Here is an 18,085-nt window from a genome sequence, read left to right as displayed (position 1 = left end):
TCCCTTTTGAAAGTTACGATTAAACCCACTTCCACCGCCCTTTCAGGCAGTGCGTTCCCGATCATAAAAACTCGCTGCGTAAAAAAATCTCTCCTCATTCCCCCGCCCGTGGCTTTTTTGCCCATTGATCTTAAATCTGTGTCCTCTGGTTATTAACCCTTCCATCACTGGAAACAGTTTCTCCTTATTTGCTGTATCAAAACCTGTCATAATCGTGAACCTCCATTAAACCTTCTGGGTGTAGTCTCAGTGCCCTTCCTGCTGATCATCCCTTCAGTTCTCATGTGGTCTAGCGGTGAGGATTCCTGGCTTTTACCCAGGTGGCCCGGGTTCGACTCCCGGTGTGGGCACAATAGATTTTTAGTCCCAGCCTCGCAATTTGCCTGCAGTCCGGGCTGTGGCTGCTGCTTCCTCCCTCGCTTCTGTGTCAGACCCACAATCACACTGAGAAATGAGGCAGACCACAGCTCTTAAAGGGACAGTGCACTAAAAGCAACAATGTCCAGACAGGTCACTCAGCAGCTCATGGCCAAGTGTTTGACTACAATCCTTTTATCATTCACTGTAAAACCCGAGGCTCAGTGAAACACTCACAGAATATTCTGGAAAAACTCAGCGAGTCAGGCCGAATCTGTGGAGAGAACAGACCAGTTAACTGAGAGTCTCAGTGAGACAAGGAACGAGACACGGCACTTCACAAATTGTCACGGGATCTTTTACACCTCGGAGCAGAAAGAAGGGACCCCCATTAAACACCTCATTCAAAGGACAGCACCTCTCACGATGCAGCTCCCTCTCAGAACGACACAGTCAGTCTGGATCATGTGTCCCAGTCCTGGTACGGGAGCTGGAACCCACACCCTTCTGAACACCTGCCTGACTCCCTGGTGTTACTCTCACCCCCGGCTAGTCATGAACCAGACTGTGCCACTCCCAGAGTAACTGATGACCACAGCCTCAGCCCTGGGTCCCGGTCTGCACCATAACCGCAGCATGTTACCGCTCATAGAAAGTGGGATTCCTGTGTTCATTCTGTGATGTGCATTGGGGACGTCATGGATTGCTCTTGCATCGAGCTGGTATGGACTCGATGGGCCGAATGGCCTCCTTCCGTGCTGTAACCTTTCTATGATTCTATGATTCCATGTGGGTGGAGAGGGATACAAGGAAGTGATCAGAGATGGCCTTATCCATGATTGACACGATCGGGAGTAGAGAGGCCACGTGAGATGGCAAGGTCGAGGGGGTGGCCATGAATATGGGTCGGGGAGTTTCTATGCAGGGAGAGATTAAGGGAGGATAAAGTATCACATAATAGACTTGTTGGCAAAATTGAAGCCCATGGGATTAAACGGACAATGGCAGCTTGGATAGAAAATTGGCAAAGGAGCAGAAAGCAGAGAGTAGTGGTGAGCGGTTGTTTTTCAGACTGGAGGCAAGTATACAGTGGTGTCCCCCAGGGCTCGGTATTAGGACCACTGCTCTTTTTGATATATATTAATGACTGCGACTTGGGTGCACAGGGTATAATTTCAAAATTTGGAGATGACACGAAACTCAGAAATGTAATTAACAATGTTGAGGATAGTAACAGACTTCAGGAGGACATAGACAGACTGGTGAAATGGGCAGAAACATGGCAGATGAAATTTAATACAGAGAATTGTGAAGTGATACATTTTGGTAGGAAGAATGAGGAGAGGCAATATAAACTAAATGGAACAATATTAAATGGAGTGGAGGAATAGAGAGACCTGGGGGTGTAGTTACACAAATCTTTGAAGGTGGCAGGACAAGTTGAGAAGGCTGTTAAGAAAGCAAATGGGGCCCTTCCTTTATTAATGGAGGCATTGAATACAAAAGCAAAGAATTGATACTAAACCTTAATAAAACACTGGTTAGGCCTCAGCTGGAGTATTGTGTTCAATTCTGGGCACGAAACTTTAGAAAGGATGTCAAGGCCTTAGAGAGGGTGCAGAAGAGAATTACTAAAATTGTATCAGAAATGAGGGACTTCAGTTATGTGGAGAAACTGGAGAAACTGGGGCTGTTCTCCTTGGAGCAGAGAACGTAAAGGGGAGATTTGATAGAGGTGTTTAAAATCATGAAGTGTTTTGATGGAGCAAGGGAGAAACTTTCCAGTTGCAGAAGGGCAGTTACAACACGGGTTAGATAGAGAGCAAAACTTCCTCTACATTGATATCAAACACTTCCAGGGAAGGGACAGCACGGGTTATATGCAGAATGAAGCTCCCTCTACACTGTCAAATGAAACACTCACAGGGCAGGTAAAACAGTAATGCTTCCTGTACTCTGTGCAGTTTATCGTAGCCATGATGTGGAGATGCCGGTGATGGACTGGGGTGGACAAATGTAAGGAATCTTACAACACCAGGTTATAGTCCAACAGTTTTATTTGAAAATCACAAGCTTTCGGAGCTTACCTCCTTCGTCAGGTGAGTGAAGGGTTCTAAAAACACTAAGAAACCTTCACTCACCTGACGAAGGAGGTAATCTCCGAAAGCTTGTGATTTTCAAATAAAAATGTTGGACTATAACCTGGTGTTGTAAGATTCCTTACATCTGTGCAGTTTAGATCTCGACTCAGACTTCAGATAAAAGGTTTGTTTCCTGGACACTCTGCTGGTGTCTCTCTTTCTCTCTGTACTCAGTTACACCGCTCTCTACCACCCTCTGCTGGTGTCTCTCTGTGTCTCTGTGCTCAGTTACACCGCTCTCTACCTCCCTCTGCTGGTGTCTCTCTGTATCTCTGTACTCAGTTACACCGCTCTCTACCTCCCTCTGCTGGTGTCTCTCTGTATCTCTGTACTCAGTTACACCGCTCTCTACCTCCCTCTGCTGGTGTCTCTCTGTATCTCTGTGCTCAGTTACACCGCTCTCTACCTCCCTCTGCTGGTGTCTCTCTGTGTCTCTGTGCTCAGTTACACCGCTCTCTACCTCCCTCTGCTGGTGTCTCTCTGTGTCTCTGTGCTCAGTTACACCGCTCTCTACCTCCCTCTGCTGGTGTCTCTCTGTATCTCTGTACTCAGTTACACCGCTCTCTACCTCCCTCTGCTGGTGTCTCTCTGTATCTCTGTACTCAGTTACACCGCTCTCTACCACCCTCTGCTGGTGTCTCTCTGTGTCTCTGTGCTCAGTTACACCGCTCTCTACCTCCCTCTGCTGGTGTCTCTCTGTATCTCTGTACTCAGTTACACCGCTCTCTACCTCCCTCTGCTGGTGTCTCTCTGTATCTCTGTGCTCAGTTACACCGCTCTCTACCTCCCTCTGCTGGTGTCTCTCTGTATCTCTGTGCTCAGTTACACCGCTCTCTACCACCCTCTGCTGGTGTCTCTCTGTATCTCTGTACTCAGTTACACCGCTCTCTACCTCCCTCTGCTGGTGTCTCTCTGTGTCTCTGTGCTCAGTTACACCGCTCTCTACCTCCCTCTGCTGGTGTCTCTCTGTATCTCTGTACTCAGTTACACCGCTCTCTACCTCCCTCTGCTGGTGTCTCTCTGTATCTCTGTACTCAGTTACACCGCTCTCTACCTCCCTCTGCTGGTGTCTCTCTGTATCTCTGTACTCAGTAACACCGCTCTCTACCTCCCTCTGCTGGTGTCTCTCTGTATCTCTGTACTCAGTTACACCGCTCTCTACCTCCCTCTGCTGGTGTCTCTCTGTATCTCTGTACTCAGTAACACCGCTCTCTACCTCCCTCTGCTGGTGTCTCTCTCTAACACTCAATCCGCTCTGTTTTTTTTTCTTTTTTTCCTTTTTTTTAACCGCAAGTTAAGGCAACAGGTGAATATCCACGAGAAGGCACGGAAAAGATAAGAGAAAAAGGTTTTTCTTTCTTTTTTTTTCTTTTTTTGTTGAGAGTCCATCCTTTTTTTTTTCTTCCAAATTAGGCCCCCCTTTTATAAGAAGGGGGGTGTGGGGTGTGCTTACAAACTAAAAACCCAAAGAAACCAAAACCAATTTTTCAAATTAAAACTTTATTCGCCTCGTCCAGGATGCACTGCAGCCCCTGCGGTGCCCACCGGTCGCGGAAAGCCTCGAGCGTACCGGCAGACACCGCGTGCTCCATCTCCAGGGCCACCCGGGCGCGGAGCATTCCGCGGAAGAGAGGCAGACAGGCCGAGCGACCGCCCCCGTGGACCGCAAGCATCCTGGACCTGTGGATATTTTTTTTTTTTTTTTTTTTTTTCTTTTTAGAAACCTGGTCAAGTGCTTGTCAACAATTGACTTAAAAGGTTCAGTTTCAATGGGGTGACTGTTGCCAGTGAAATGTTGACAGGTCCTCACTAGTTTTCTTGCATTTTTACTTGTAGGTGAAGTACGATGAGAGTCCTAGGCTTTTTCACTGCCTTGATCCTTAACACAGATTGTGGAGTTTGAAACTTCTGGAATATAAGAATTTTTTTTTTTTTTTTTTTTCCCTTTTTTTTATTAGGCCCCCCTTTTATAAGAAGGGGGGGTGTGGGGTGTGCTTAACAACTAAAAACCAAACAAACCAAAACCAAGAGTTCAAATCAAAATTTTATTATCCTCGTTCAGGATGCACTCCAGCCCCTGCGGTGCCCACCGGTCGCGGAAAGCCTCGAGCGTACCGGCAGACACCGCGTGCTCCATCTCCAGGGCCACCCGGGCGCGGAGCATTCCGCGGAAGAGAGGCAGACAGGCCGAGCGACCGCCCCCGTGGACCGCAAGCATCCTGGACCTGTGGATATCCAGGATGCACTCCAGTTTCGTCGAGTTTTCTCGTTTATCCTGGGACAATTGGAGTCAGGTGACTGCAGGTTTTGTATAAAAGGTGCTGGTTGGTGGGTGAAGTGATAGTTGAGTTGTTTGGTATCATGGGGGATTTTGTAATGAGAGGTTTGTTCCCAGTGCTGGTGTTAGTTGGAGTGGTTTGTTGCTCTGATATTTGGCAACAGTTTCGAGGCCACAGATTTCAATGGAGAAGAGTAAAACCCACCCCTGTGCCCCAGAGAGTCCCTCCTCATGTCCCTCCCTTTGGTTCCCATTTCAGTGTGTCTGAGGGGAGAAGTCTGTCTTCACTGCAGACTGTGATAGTGCAGTGTGGAGAGCGGAACCTGCTGGTGAGGGTAGACATGGATTTATTTAGAACCAGGCACCTGATTAAAGCTGCTGACCTGACCCTGGGGACAGCAGGTTGTCGGCCAACTGGGATCTACTCTCAGAACCACACTGTCCTCTTTGACTATGGGCTCCATGAATGTGGCAGCAGATTGCAGGTAATGTGATTCCTCAACTCTTGCTCCAATTTCACTGTGTAGATTACTGCCCACTCTGAACTCATTAACATCGGGTGAAAGTCCAGCCACTGAGGAGATCCCTGAATGGAATCTGTGTATAAATTCTTGCCCACTGTTAAATATCACCCTGTGTGAAACTACTTCTTTATGTTGCCATGTCTATCTTAGCTTTACTTTTAAAGAACTTCAACTTGTCACTGAGGGACTGCATCTTTCTTAAATGGGTCATTACTACTCTCTAACTCAGATTCAATTCTATTGACCTTGAACCTTCACCGACATTTCTCCAAACCACTCTGTTCTTTTGTGCCTCAATTGATTTATCTTTTCCGTTCCTTCCTGTGGATATTCAGGCCTGCTGCCTCAACTTGTGGTCAATGAATGTTCAGTGTGGAAGTTCCTGTTGAGACTTCTCTTGAAAGATGAAACAAGTGGAATAATAATTGGGATACAATGTATTAAAGGGGAACTCAACTTTTGGTTATTATACCTGCCAATCCCCTTGATTCCATGGACACAGATGAGGTTTAAAAGTGATGTTGTGTTTTGTGCTCCATATCAGGGGTAACTTGAAGCCCCTTAAGGTGAAAGCTCTATTCTATTTGGGAAAGAATGCTCATCAAATCTGGCAGTGCCAATCATTTCAGGGTTTCAGACTGCATGCCTGAAGTCCCCTGTAATAGAAGGTGGACCGAGCAGAGTAACAGAGGCTGCTCCAGGCAACTTCCACCAATGGTGGAGCTGCTTCAATCATGTGTCATTGAGGAGCAGCTGAAACCCCTCAAACTGCTGCTTAACAGGGCAGGAAAATGACCAGAAAAAGATTTTGTCCAATGAAACCAGCTCTTCATTCCTTAACCTGATGTCTTTCAGATGGCTGGTGATTTCCTGGTCTACACCACCCACCTGAACCACACCCCAAATGCTCGTGGATCTGTCATTGTGAGAACTAATGGAGCAGTCATTCCCATTGAGTGCCACTATTTTAGGTAAGAATCTTTACTCTGTGGCAAATAAGGTCTTCAGCAGGTGCAGTTCTTTGACGTTGTCCTGAAATTACACTCCTGTCCTTCCAGGAAGGGCAATGTGAGCAGTGACCCTATCAAGCCCACCTGGATCCCATTCAGCTCGACCAAGTCTGGAGAAGGGCTTCTGTCATTCTCACTGCGTCTTATGAACGGTATGTGATGGGTGGATGGGGAGTGCTTTTCTGTTGTCTCCCACTGGGAGTTACACCCACTGTCTCCAACCCTTGTCCTCTTGTACTTCAGATGACTGGCTTTCAGAGCGCACCTCGACTGTCTACCACCTGGGTGACCTCATTCACATTGAGGCCTCTGTTTCAATGACCAACCACATGCCCTTGAAGCTCTACATTGACAGCTGTGCAGCTGCATTGAGCCCAGACAAGGATTCCACCCCAAGATACAACATCATTGACTACCATGGGTAAGGAGCTCTGTGTTCTCCAGCTGGTTATGTCTCAATCGGTTCACTTAATTCACTTTTTTCCCTTTTTTTAATCTTTCTTCAGTTGCCTCCTGGACAGCAAAGCTGAGGACTCCTTTTCGACCTTTGTGTTGCCAAGAGGTGAACGTGAGCTGGACAAACTCCAGTTTGACCTGGATGCGTTCCGCTTCTTTGGAGATGACCGTTCCTTGGTAAGAGGAAGCCAAACATTGGGTCCCCCATGTTGGGAGGAGGTCACTAAATAACAACTTGTATTGAATGTGTCCCTCAGATTTTCATCACCTGTCACCTGAAAGTTGCTGCAGTGGATCGGAGAGATTCCATGAACAAAGCTTGTACTTTCCAGAATATGTAAGTTCCCTCTCTCTCTCAGGGATGTGTTGTATTAAAGGATGATGGACAACCTGGTTGATAAATGGATTCTCTGGTTTAGCTGGACCCCATTGGAAGAATCGACCAATGACGTTTGTGCCTGTTGTCATCTTGGCAAGTGCAGTGCCACGAGGGAATTCCTCGTTGATTCCAGAGGAAGGAGGGATCTTGTATTTGGACCTGGTAGGACATTGATCCTCTTGATTGTTGGAGGTCACCCTTTACCCTCTCTAACTGGAATGTTTGATATTGCAGGGAGTGATGCTGAATTGAAGTGGGAGGGTGAGGCCTCACTTGGACCCCTGGTCATTCTGGATCCTGATGTGACAGACCTGGCAACTGAGCCCCTTAATGAGGTTGAGCAAAGGATGCAGGAGAGGTCTCCGGGTGGTGAGTTGGCCGACTGCTAGTTTCCATTTTCCCTCCGTATTTCCTTCACTCACTGACCATTGGTTTTTTTTGTTCCTTTTTTTTAAGGTGTGGCGTCTGAGGTGGTCCTGATTTTGGCCCTGACAGTGACTGCTGTCTCTCTGATCTCTGCTTCTTTGATTGCCTTGTTCCTGCACAGGAAACACAAGCAAACCCAGTTCAACTAGTTATCAAATGACTAATAAAGCAGTGACTACTTGTATCTTCTAATGGCTGGTTGCTCATTTTTCATTATCTGGCTCCAATCAGCATGCAATGGGTGCTTAATACTGTTCGTAACACTGCACTCCTCCACAGTTCCTCCTGTTAGTGAAATGGGTTTTAATGGGTCCATATAAGTAGTGGCGGAATTGCTGGTAATAGTGTATCCAGTCCAGAGATGGCTGCAGCAATGGGTGAAGGCTTGCCAGGCCCTCATTGTACAAGTCAATGAACTTTGAAGGGACAGTGGGACTGGCCTGAGGTACTGGTGCCAGCTGGTTGATGGCCCAATCATTCCCTTGGTGCTCTGTGGCTATTGATCAGTTGAATCCCCACACAGGCTCCAAACTCCAGTTAAACTTTCCTGTTTGGAGCTAATTGTCCAAACACCAATAGGATTGAAAGTCAGTGGACTTGGAACTCTCTTCCAAGATTGAAGATCTCTGCCGCTGGTGCAAAGATTCTTCTTTAGTGGGGCTGGGACTCCAGGTAGATTTCAAACGCCCAGTGTAAAGGTTAATGTACACGGGCCAATGATGTGCCCAGTGGGTACAGGCACAGAGTGCGAGGGACAGCGAGCCCAGCGGTTGTGATTTAACTCTGTTGGATTTGAATTTCACCTGTCTTTTGAGAAGACTGAAGTTTCTTTATGTTCAGCTTCTCCTCACGACAGGCCCTCGGGATTGTATTGTAAGTCGTTAGTCCTATTTTCAGATTACATTATTGTTCATTCACTGTATTTGAGGGGTGGTCATAGGAACAGGAGTAGGTCATTTAGCCCCTCGAGCCTGGTCCACCATTCAATGAGATCATGGTTGATCTGTGACATAACTCCATATACCTGCCTTAGTCATATCCCTTACCTTCTTTGCATAACAACAAAATTTTAAGCTGAGATAATAGATTTAACAATTGAGCTAGCATCAACTGCCCTTTGTGGAAGAGTGTTCTTAACTTCTCCCACTCTTTGCGTGGAGAAGTGTCTCTTAACTTCACTCCTGAAAGTCCTGATTCGAATTTTTAGTTTATGTTCCCTGGTCGCTAAACTGGCTGTGTTTTTATAACTTTACAGTGAATTGGGTCCAATCCATGTCTGGGACACCCTTGCCGTGTGAAATACTGAAATTTGTTCATAAAATATTCAGATTAATAAGAGACTGTTTAACTTTACTGAGCTGGGTTTTTCTTTTTGGTAAATCAGACATTCAGGGGGTCTATTAAACAGGATGGGAGCTGTTAGCAGTAAACACCCTCGCTTCAGACAACATTCTTTGGCAGGTGGAAACCATTCCTCCATTTAAATCAAATCATGGTAATATTTTACTTGAGCTATAATCACTGAAGTTTAGTGTTTAAACATAGCAGGAGATCCAGGCTCGTTCTGTTAAAGTAGAATAACAATAAGTTAGTGGGAACTTTTAACAATAGCAATTCATTTCTGCTCACTGTACACACTGAAGGTGATTTTTCTTCCAGTGGAAACTGCAGTCAGACGGCCCCTCCTCACTTTCACTCTGAGCTTCCTCACACTATTGATAAATAGTGTTCGGAAACTTTAAACCCAATAGATGACAATACATTCAAGTGTAGTGTCGCTCCATCCTACCCTCTTCTGACTGTTGTCTGATTTACATGTAAACATTTCAGGGAGACTTTACAAAGTGCATACACTGGCCAGGTCACCAGGAGAACTACTTTGGGATATTTTTATAATGTTGCAAAAAAATACCATGTAGAAATGCTTCAAGAATTCATTTTCAATGAAGCTTTGGATCTTACAGGACAGAAACAGGTGACTTTCCTCTCCCCTCATCCAATTTAATGTTCCTCTGTTCCAAGGTCCCTATACTACTCTCATTTAAAATAATTCATGGAGTCTGTCTGAACAACACTTTCAGGCAGAACTCTACATTGTTTCTTCCCTCTCTGTAAAGATTTTTTTTGAACCATAAACATGTATCTTTTGCCATGTCACATTTGACCCGAGAAGTTATAGAATCATAGAAATTTACAGCACAGAAGGAGGCTATTCGGCCCATTGTGTCTGTGCCAGCTGAAAAAGAGCTATCCAGCCTAATCGCACTCTTGGTCTTGGTCCGCAGCCTTGTCGGTGACGGCACTTCAAGTGCACATCCAAGTACTTTTAAAAAGCGATGTGGGTTTCTGCCTCTACCACCCTTTCAGCCAGTAAGGTCCATACCCACACCACCCTCTGGGTGAAAAAATTTATCCCCAGTTCCCCTCGAATCCTTCTACCAATTACTTGAAATATATGCCCCCTGGTTATTGGCCTCTCTGCTGAGGGAAATAGGACCTTAATACCTTTCAAAAAAAATTGTTTATGGGATGTGGGCGTTGCTGGCCAGGGCAGCATTTATTGCCCTTGAGAAGGTGGTGGTGAGCTGCCTTCTTGAAGTGATGCAGCCTGTGTGATCCCCAATAATTTTATACACCTCAATTAAATCCCCCCTCAGCCTCCTCTGTTCCAATGAAAACAACTCCAGCCGATCCAATCCTTCCTCACAGCTAAAATTCTCCACTCCTGGAACATCCTTGTAAATCTCCTCTGTACCCTTTCTGGTCCAATCCCATCTTTCCTGTAATGTGGTGACCTGAACTGGACACGGGTTAAATTTATTAGTCCGCCTGTTCCCACAGGTCCCAGTCGAGTTTCTTCATTCCTTTCCTTGGTTCAATCCGTCATTCACCGATTGGGTTTATGACCGGTCACCACCTCCTGTGATTTCCCCAATTGGCTGCCCCTCTTCTCAGAGATTCTCTCGCTCCACAGACCACCTGCACTCTGTCGGTTCCACCAATCCGGGAAGCTTCACCTGTGATTGGATGAACTCGGTGACCCGTGCCCGTCATGGCGGCCGAATCTCCCACAATGCAGAGCGGCGGAGAAAGGGCCCCATCTGTGAGACAGGCCGCGCTGCCCTCTGGGAGAATGTTCGCACATGCGCACATCACCCGCCGGATCAGCGACCGCTTCCTGTTGTGTCGCGAGACAAACTTTCCGTTTTTTCGGTTGAGAACGAGCGGTTTTTATTGTGACGGAAACTGACGTCACTTTTCCTTTGAATCGCGCGGTTTGATTTAAATAAACGGCGCACATGCGCAGTGTGGCGCGTCCCTCTTAAAGGGCCCTGGACCGGCCGAGAGTCCCCGAGCCCGGGGACAGGACCGAGAGACGGGCAATGGGATTAGAGCGGAGGGCGGCCCCGGGGAGGGGGAACTTGCATTTCTCCAGCGCCTGTCACATCCTCAGGACGACCCAAAGTCTCGCAGCCAATGGGGGGCTTTGGAAATGAGGTCACTGTTGTCATGTGGGCAGCCATTTTGTGCACAGCAAGATCCCACAAACAGCAATGTGATAAATGACCAGATAATCTGTTTATAGGTGTTGGTGGAGGATTAAATATTGGCCAGGACACCGGAGAGAACTCCCCTGCTCTTCTTCGAATAGTGTCACGGGATCTTTTACATCCACCTGAGAGGCCGGACTGGTTTAACGGCTCGTGCAAAAGACGGCATCTCCGACAGTGCAGCACTCCCTCAGTACTGCACTGGAGTGTGAGCCGAGATTTTGTGCTCAGGTCTCTGGAGGGGAGCTTTATTCCTCAATCTTTATGATTCTAGAGGTGAGAGAGTGCGACAAATGAGCCATGGCCGACACCGAGTACTTCAGAAGGGTCGTTAATTCTTCCGTCCCGTAACACGATGTGACTTTCTTCCACAGGAGAATTCATGCCTGAACTTCCAGGAGTTTTGAGGAAAACCGCACCGGATTTGAATCAATCTGTTGGAAAATACTTGAGGCCGACTGGAAACCTCTTTGGATGTTCACACGGCCGGGAGGCACCAAGACAATTCGATGAGACTGTGAAGGATGTCAAGTGAAATCAGGGACATGGCGAGCAACGGTGTGAAGGTAACTGGGGGATCCCCAGGGTAATGTCCAGTCTGTTCAGGTGGGCCGTTTAAAAGGAAATGGAACAGTGCGGGGAGAAAGTTGTCTGGGGACCGGAAACAGAGGGTCCGGGTTAATGGGAGTTGCTGAGATTGGAGAAGGGTTGGAAGTGGTTGCCCCAGGGGTCAGTGCTGGGCCCACTTTTATTCTTCGTATTTATGGACCATTTAGAATTACATAGAATTTACAGCACAGAAACAGGCCATTCGGCTCAACTGGTCTGTGCTGGTGTTTATGCTTCACACGAGCCTCCTCACACCTCTCTTCATCTGTCCCTATCTGTATATCCTTCTATTCCTTTCTCCCTCATGTACTTATCTAGCTTCCCCTTAAAAGCATCTATGCTATTTGCCTCAATTACTCCATGTGTTAGCAAGTTCCACATTCTAACCACTCTCTGGGTAAATAAGTTCCTCCTGAATTCCTTACTGGATTTATTAGTGACTATCTTCCATTCATGGCCCATAGTTCTGGTCTCCCCAACAAGTGGAAACATCTCGATGTCGACCCTATCAAACTCCCTCATAATTTTGAAGATCTCTATTAGGTCACCCCTCAGCCTTCTCTTTTCTGGAGAAAAGGGCCCCAGCCTGTTCAGTCTATTCTGATAGTTATAACCTCTCAGTTCTGGTATCATCCTTGTCATTTTTTTTTGCACCTTCTCCAGTGGCTCGACATCCTTTTTGTAACATGGAGACCAGAACTGTGCACAGTACTCAGTGTGGTCTAACCAAGGTGCTGGACAAGTTTAACATAACTTCCCTGCTTTTCAATTCTATTCCTCTGGAAATGAATCCCAGTGCTTTGCTTTTTTATGGCCTTATGACCCTGAGTCACTACATTTAATGATTTGTGTATCTACCCCTAGACCCCACTTTGCTCCTCTATCCCATTAAGACTCTTATTATCCAGGAAGTATGTGGCCTCCTTATTCTTCCTACTAAATTTGTACCACCTCACACTTATCTATATTGAAATTCATTTGCCAATTACATCCCCATTCTGCAAGTTTATTAATGTCTTCCTGTATTTTATCGCAGTCCTCTTCACTATTAACGATATCCCTCAATTTGGTGTCTGCAAATTTTGAAATTGTTCTTCTGATTCCCAAGTCCAAACCGTTGATGCAAATGGTGAACAATAGTGTTCCCAGCACCGATCCCTGTGGAACACCACCTCCCACCTTCTGCCAGTCTGAGTGACTATCTTTAACCCCTGCTCTCTTTTCTGTTTTGTAGCCAGCTTGCTACCCATTCTGCTACCTGTCCCCTGACTCCACAAGCTCTGACCTTGGTCATGAACCTCCAATGCGGTACCTTATCGAAGGCCTTTCAAGATCTTTCAAGATTTCCTTCTTCAGATATTGATTCACTTCCCTTTTAAATTCTGCTTCCCTCATTGTTTCTGGTCAGACATTCCATTGTCCTAACAACCCTCTGCATCAAAAAGAAAACCAACCTCTCTTAATTTGATGCCCTCCAGTTACCGACTCACGAACTGGGATGTGGGCGTCACTGGCAAGGCCAGCATTTATTACCCTTCCCAGTTGCCCTTGAGAAGGTGGTGGTGTGCCACCTATCTTGAACAATTGAGTGACTTGCTAGGCCATTTCAGAGGGCAATTAAGAATCAACCACATTGCTGTGGGTCTGGAGTCACATCTTGGCCAGACCAGGTAAGGACGGCAGGTTTCCTTCCCTAAAGGACATCAGTGAACCAGATGGGTTTTTACGACAATCCGGTAGTTTCATGGCCACCATTACTGATACTATTTTTTTTTAAATTCCAGATTTTATTTAATTAATTGAATTTAAATTTCCCAGCTGCCGTGGATTTGATCTCATGTCTCCGGAATATCAGTCCAAGCCTCTAGGATTACTAGTCCAGTAACATAACCACTGTGCTCCCGTACCCGTACCAGTGGAAATAGTTTTCCCTCATTTACTTTATCAAAACCCACTCATAATTTTGATCCCCTCTCTCTGATCTTATTTAAACTTCTCTGCTGTCATGAAAAGTTATGTGAAGACTCTCATCCTTGGGATCATCTTAGTGAATCTCTTCTGCCCCTCTCCATGGCCGCGACATTCTTACTAAAGTAATGCACCAAAAACTTGACTTAATATTCTGACTGTGACCGAACCAATGATTTGTCCAGGTGTAGCATTAACTCTTTCCTTTTATACTCTATGCCCCTATTTATAAATCCTAGGATCCCATGGGGGTTTTTGTAAAACAGCTTTATCAACTTGTCCTCCCACTTTTTTAAAGATTTGTATATCTGAATCCCTAAATCTCTCTGCTCCTCTACTCCTTTTACAGTTTTACAGTATAGTGTCTATTTCCTCTCCTTATTCTTCTCACCTCACATCTCTCCCCATTAAATTCTATCTCACATCTCCCTGCCCAATCTGCTCACCTGTCTGCCTCCTCCTGAAGTTATCGATAATCCTCTTCATGGTTAATCTCACTCCTTATCTTTGTGGCAGCTGCAAATTTTGATATTGTGCCCCCTACACCCAGGTCCAGATAATTTCTATCCACAGATATTGAGAAAAGCAATGGTGCCAACACTGACCCCGGGGATCACCACTGTTTAAATCCTTCCAGTGCAAGAAACATCTGTTAACCACAACTCTCAATTTTCTGTCCTTTTATCCATGCAATCTCTCATTTCTCTCCAACTTCTCACATTTCTATCCCTTAGTTCTCATGCACAAACAGGCTCTCTTCCCCTTTCCTCTCTCTCTTACACACAGACTGTTTCTCTTTCCTGTCTCCAATATTCTCTCTTGCCCGTTCTCACAAACCCTCTTTCCCTCTCTCTCTCCCTCCCACCCCACCTCTCAGACTCTCCTTCATCCAGATGCAGACTCTCCGAGACACACTCTCAGACTCTCCGAGACTCATTCACTCTCTCACACAGACTCTCTGTGACTCACTCCATCTCTCACACAGACTCTCTGTGACTCACTCCCTCTCTCACACAGACTCTCCGAGACTCATTCCCTCTCTCACACAGACTCTCTGTGACTCACTCCCTCTCTCACACAGACTCTCTGTGACTCACTCCATCTCTCACACAGACTCTCTGTGACTCACTCCCTCTCTCACACAGACTCTCTGTGACTCACTCCCTCTCTCACACAGACTCTCTGTGACTCACTCCCTCTCTCACACAGACTCTCTGTGACTCACTCCCTCTCTCACACAGACTCTCTGTGACTCACTCCCTCTCTCACACAGACTCTCTGTGACTCACTCCCTCTCTCACACAGACTCTCTGTGACTCACTCCCTCTCTCACACACTATTTTACCCACTTTTCATAGAAACTTACAGAACAGAAGGAGGCCATTCATCGTGCCTTTGAAAGAGCTGTCCAATTTAGTCCCACACTCCAGCTCTTTCCCCATAACCCTGCATATTAGTCCTCTTCAAGTATATGTCTAATTGCCCTTTCAAAATTCCCATGGAATCTGATTTCTCCCTTTCAGGGTGTGCGTTTCAGATCTTAACAACTCTCTGTATGAAGAAAAACTTCTCCTCATTTCCTCTCTTGTTCTTTTGCCAATTATTTTAAATGTATATGACCTCTGGTTACCGACCCGCTTGCCAGAGGAAACAGAGCAAGTAGGGAGAAACTATCAAAACCCCTCTTGATTTTGAACACCTCTATTAAATCTCCCCTTATCCCCGGCTCTAAGGAGAATAATCCCAGCTTCTCCAACCTCTCCACATAACTGATGTCCCTCATTCCTGGTAAACCTCCTCTGTACCCTCTCCATGACCTTGACATCCTTCCTGAAGTGCGGTGCCCAGAGTTGTCCACAATACTCCAGCTGAGGCCTAACCAGTGATTTGTAAAGATTCAGCATGACTTCCTCGTTTTTGTATTCAATGCCCCTATTTACAAAGCCAAGTTTCCCATACCCTTTCTTAACCACCTTTTCAACTTGCCCTGCCACCTTCAAAGATTTGTGACTCTGTACCCCAGGTCCCTCTGTTCTTGCACTCCCCTCAAAATAGTCCCATTTAGATTATACTGCCTCTCCGTTTTGTTCCTCCCAAAGTGCATCACTTCACACTTGTCCGTCTTAAATTGCATCTGCCCTGTGTCTGCCCATTTTACCAGTCTGTCTATGTCCTCCTGAAATCTGCTACTATCCTCCTCACTATTTACTACGTTGCTAAGTCCTGTATCAGTCGCAAACTTTGAAATTGTGCTCCCGAAACCCAAATCCAGGTCATTTTTATATAACAAGAAAAGTAATGGTCCTAATACTGACCCCTGGGGGACCCCACTGCGTACTTCTCTCCAGTCAGAAAAACATCCGTTCACCACTGCTCTCTGTTTCCTATCCCCTAGCCAATTATGTACCCAAGTTACCACCAATTTTTTCCTTTAATCCCATGGGCTTCTGTTTTCCAAATAAGTCTATTATGTGGCACTTTATCAAATGCCTTTTGAAAGTCCATATATACAACAGCTACTGCACTACCTCCATCGACACTCTCTGTTACTTCATCAAAGAATTCAATCAGGTTAGTCAGACATGATTTGTCTTTAAGAAATCCGTGCTGGCTGTTCCTTATTAACCCATGCCTCTCCAAGTGAGAATTAATTTTGTCCTTGACAATGGTCTCTAGTAGTTTTCCCACCACTGATATTAGACTGACTGGCCCGTAGTTACCAGTTTTATCCCTCTCCCCTTTTTTGAAAAGGGGTGTAATATTTGCAATCCTCCAGTCCTCTGGCCCCACTCCCATATCCAAGGAGGATTGAAAGATTGTGGTCAGAGCTTCTGCTATCTCCACCCTTGCTTCCCTCAGCAACCTGGGATGCATCCCACCTGGACCGGGGGACTTGTTCACTTTGAGTGATGCCAACCTATTTAGCACCTCCTTTCTATCTATTTTGATCCTATCCAATATCTCTACTCCCTCCTCCTCTACTGCGACATTAACTTCATCCTCTTCTTTTGTGAAGACAGATGCAAAGTCCTCATTCAGTACCTCAGTCATGCCCTCTGCCTCCACAAGCAGATTTCCTATTTTGTCCCTAATCGGCCCCACCATTCCTTTTTGATCCTTTTACTTTTTATATTTTTATGAAAGATTTTTGGGTTTCCATTTATGTTACCCACTAATCTTTTCTCATATTCTCTCTTTGCCCTTCTTATATCCTTTTCAATTTCCCCCTGCACACTCTCCTGGTTTTGTGCTGTATTCTGTACCTGACAGTTGTCATAAACCTTTTTCTGTTTTATTTTAAGCTCTATTTCCTTTGTCATCAAGGGAGCTCGAGCTTTGGATGCCGTATCTTTCCTCCTTATGGGAAAATCCTTGGTTTATACCCGAACTACCTCCACCTTGAAGACCTGCCATTGCTCGTTTACTGTTTTTTTTTGTCCAGTCTTTGTTTCCAGTCCACTTGTGTTCGATCCCTTCTCAAATCACTGAAATTGGCTCCCTTTCAGTTCGATATTTTCACCTTTGATTTTTCTTTGTCCCTTTCCGTAACTACTTCAAACCAAATTATATTATGATCACTATTACCCAGATGTTCCCTCACTGAAATACACTCCACTTGCCTTACATCATTCCCTAAAACTAGATCCAGCACTGCTTCCTCCCTTGTTGGGCTAGAAATATACTAATTGAGAAAGTTCTCCTGTACGAATTTTTGGAATTCTTCACCCTCCTTGCCTTTCAATTGCTACAATCCCCTGCGTCTGTCTTTAAGGGACCACATTACTCTTAGTCACCTTTTTCTTAATATACTTGTAAAAACCTTTAGTGTTGTCCTTGATATCCCTCACAAACTGGAGTTGGCAGCTGATATTGTGAGTGAATTTAATCCAAAAAAGAGTGGAAAGAAAAGAACAATTTAATGTTAAAGTAAATCAATCAAATGCCATTAATGACAAATATGTTCAAATTAAATATAATCATCGGCTCAAAAATAGTCCTATTGTATTCCAGTGACAGATTCTCGAATCTAATCAGCCGCTCAGAGTTGTCGGACAGCTGCCCAGTGAGACTCGGCCTGTGATGGTTCCTCCCTTCCTCTGGGTAAGCACCTTGGCCAATATCGCCTTTAATGCAGTAAAACATCCTAAGGTGCTTCACAGGAGTGATTATCAAACAGAATTTTTTGCTGAGCCACATAGAGATATTAGGACGGGTGACCAAATGCTTAGCCAAAGAGTTAAGCTTAAGGAGCGTCTTAAAGGAAGAGAGGTGGAGAGATGAAGAAGTTTAGGGAAGGAATTCCAGAGCTTAGGATCTAGGCAGCCGAAGGCACGGCCGCCAATGGTGGAACGATTAAAATCAGGGATGCACAAGAGGCCAGAATTG

The 18,085-nt window shown here is 45.7% G+C and overlaps 1 protein-coding gene and 1 non-coding gene across 2 annotated transcripts; both read left to right on the top strand.

The window, feature by feature from the left end:
• The first annotated feature begins 278 nt into the window (after positions 1 to 278).
• On the top strand, positions 279 to 350 carry trnak-uuu (transfer RNA lysine (anticodon UUU)). The gene has a single exon. It is a non-coding gene; the product is annotated as a tRNA-Lys (tRNA).
• Positions 351 to 6,558: 6,208 nt separating this feature from the next.
• LOC137302081 (zona pellucida sperm-binding protein 3-like) lies at positions 6,559 to 7,763 on the top strand. The gene is made up of 6 exons (XM_067971766.1): positions 6,559 to 6,731; positions 6,817 to 6,943; positions 7,024 to 7,103; positions 7,186 to 7,307; positions 7,380 to 7,514; positions 7,602 to 7,763. The coding sequence occupies exons 1-6, from the start codon at positions 6,628 to 6,630 to the stop codon at positions 7,718 to 7,720; spliced, it is 687 nt and encodes a 228-aa protein (XP_067827867.1). The 5' UTR covers positions 6,559 to 6,627; the 3' UTR covers positions 7,721 to 7,763.
• Positions 7,764 to 18,085: the final 10,322 nt, after the last annotated feature.

This window comes from Heptranchias perlo, chromosome 35 (genome assembly GCF_035084215.1).
Source record: "Heptranchias perlo isolate sHepPer1 chromosome 35, sHepPer1.hap1, whole genome shotgun sequence".
NCBI classification, from domain to species: domain Eukaryota; kingdom Metazoa; phylum Chordata; class Chondrichthyes; order Hexanchiformes; family Hexanchidae; genus Heptranchias; species Heptranchias perlo.
Note: the sequence above shows the minus strand (reverse complement) of the source record. Positions and strands in the feature narration are given on the sequence as shown.

Coding starts and splice junctions, on each gene's coding strand:
- LOC137302081 (XM_067971766.1), top strand. CDS start 6,628: ATGACCAACCACATGCCCTTGAAGCTCTACATTGACAGCTGTGCAGCT. Junction 6,944..7,023: donor TTGGAGATGACCGTTCCTTG/GTAAGAGGAAGC, acceptor TGTGTCCCTCAG/ATTTTCATCACCTGTCACCT. Junction 7,104..7,185: donor GCTTGTACTTTCCAGAATAT/GTAAGTTCCCTC, acceptor TCTCTGGTTTAG/CTGGACCCCATTGGAAGAAT.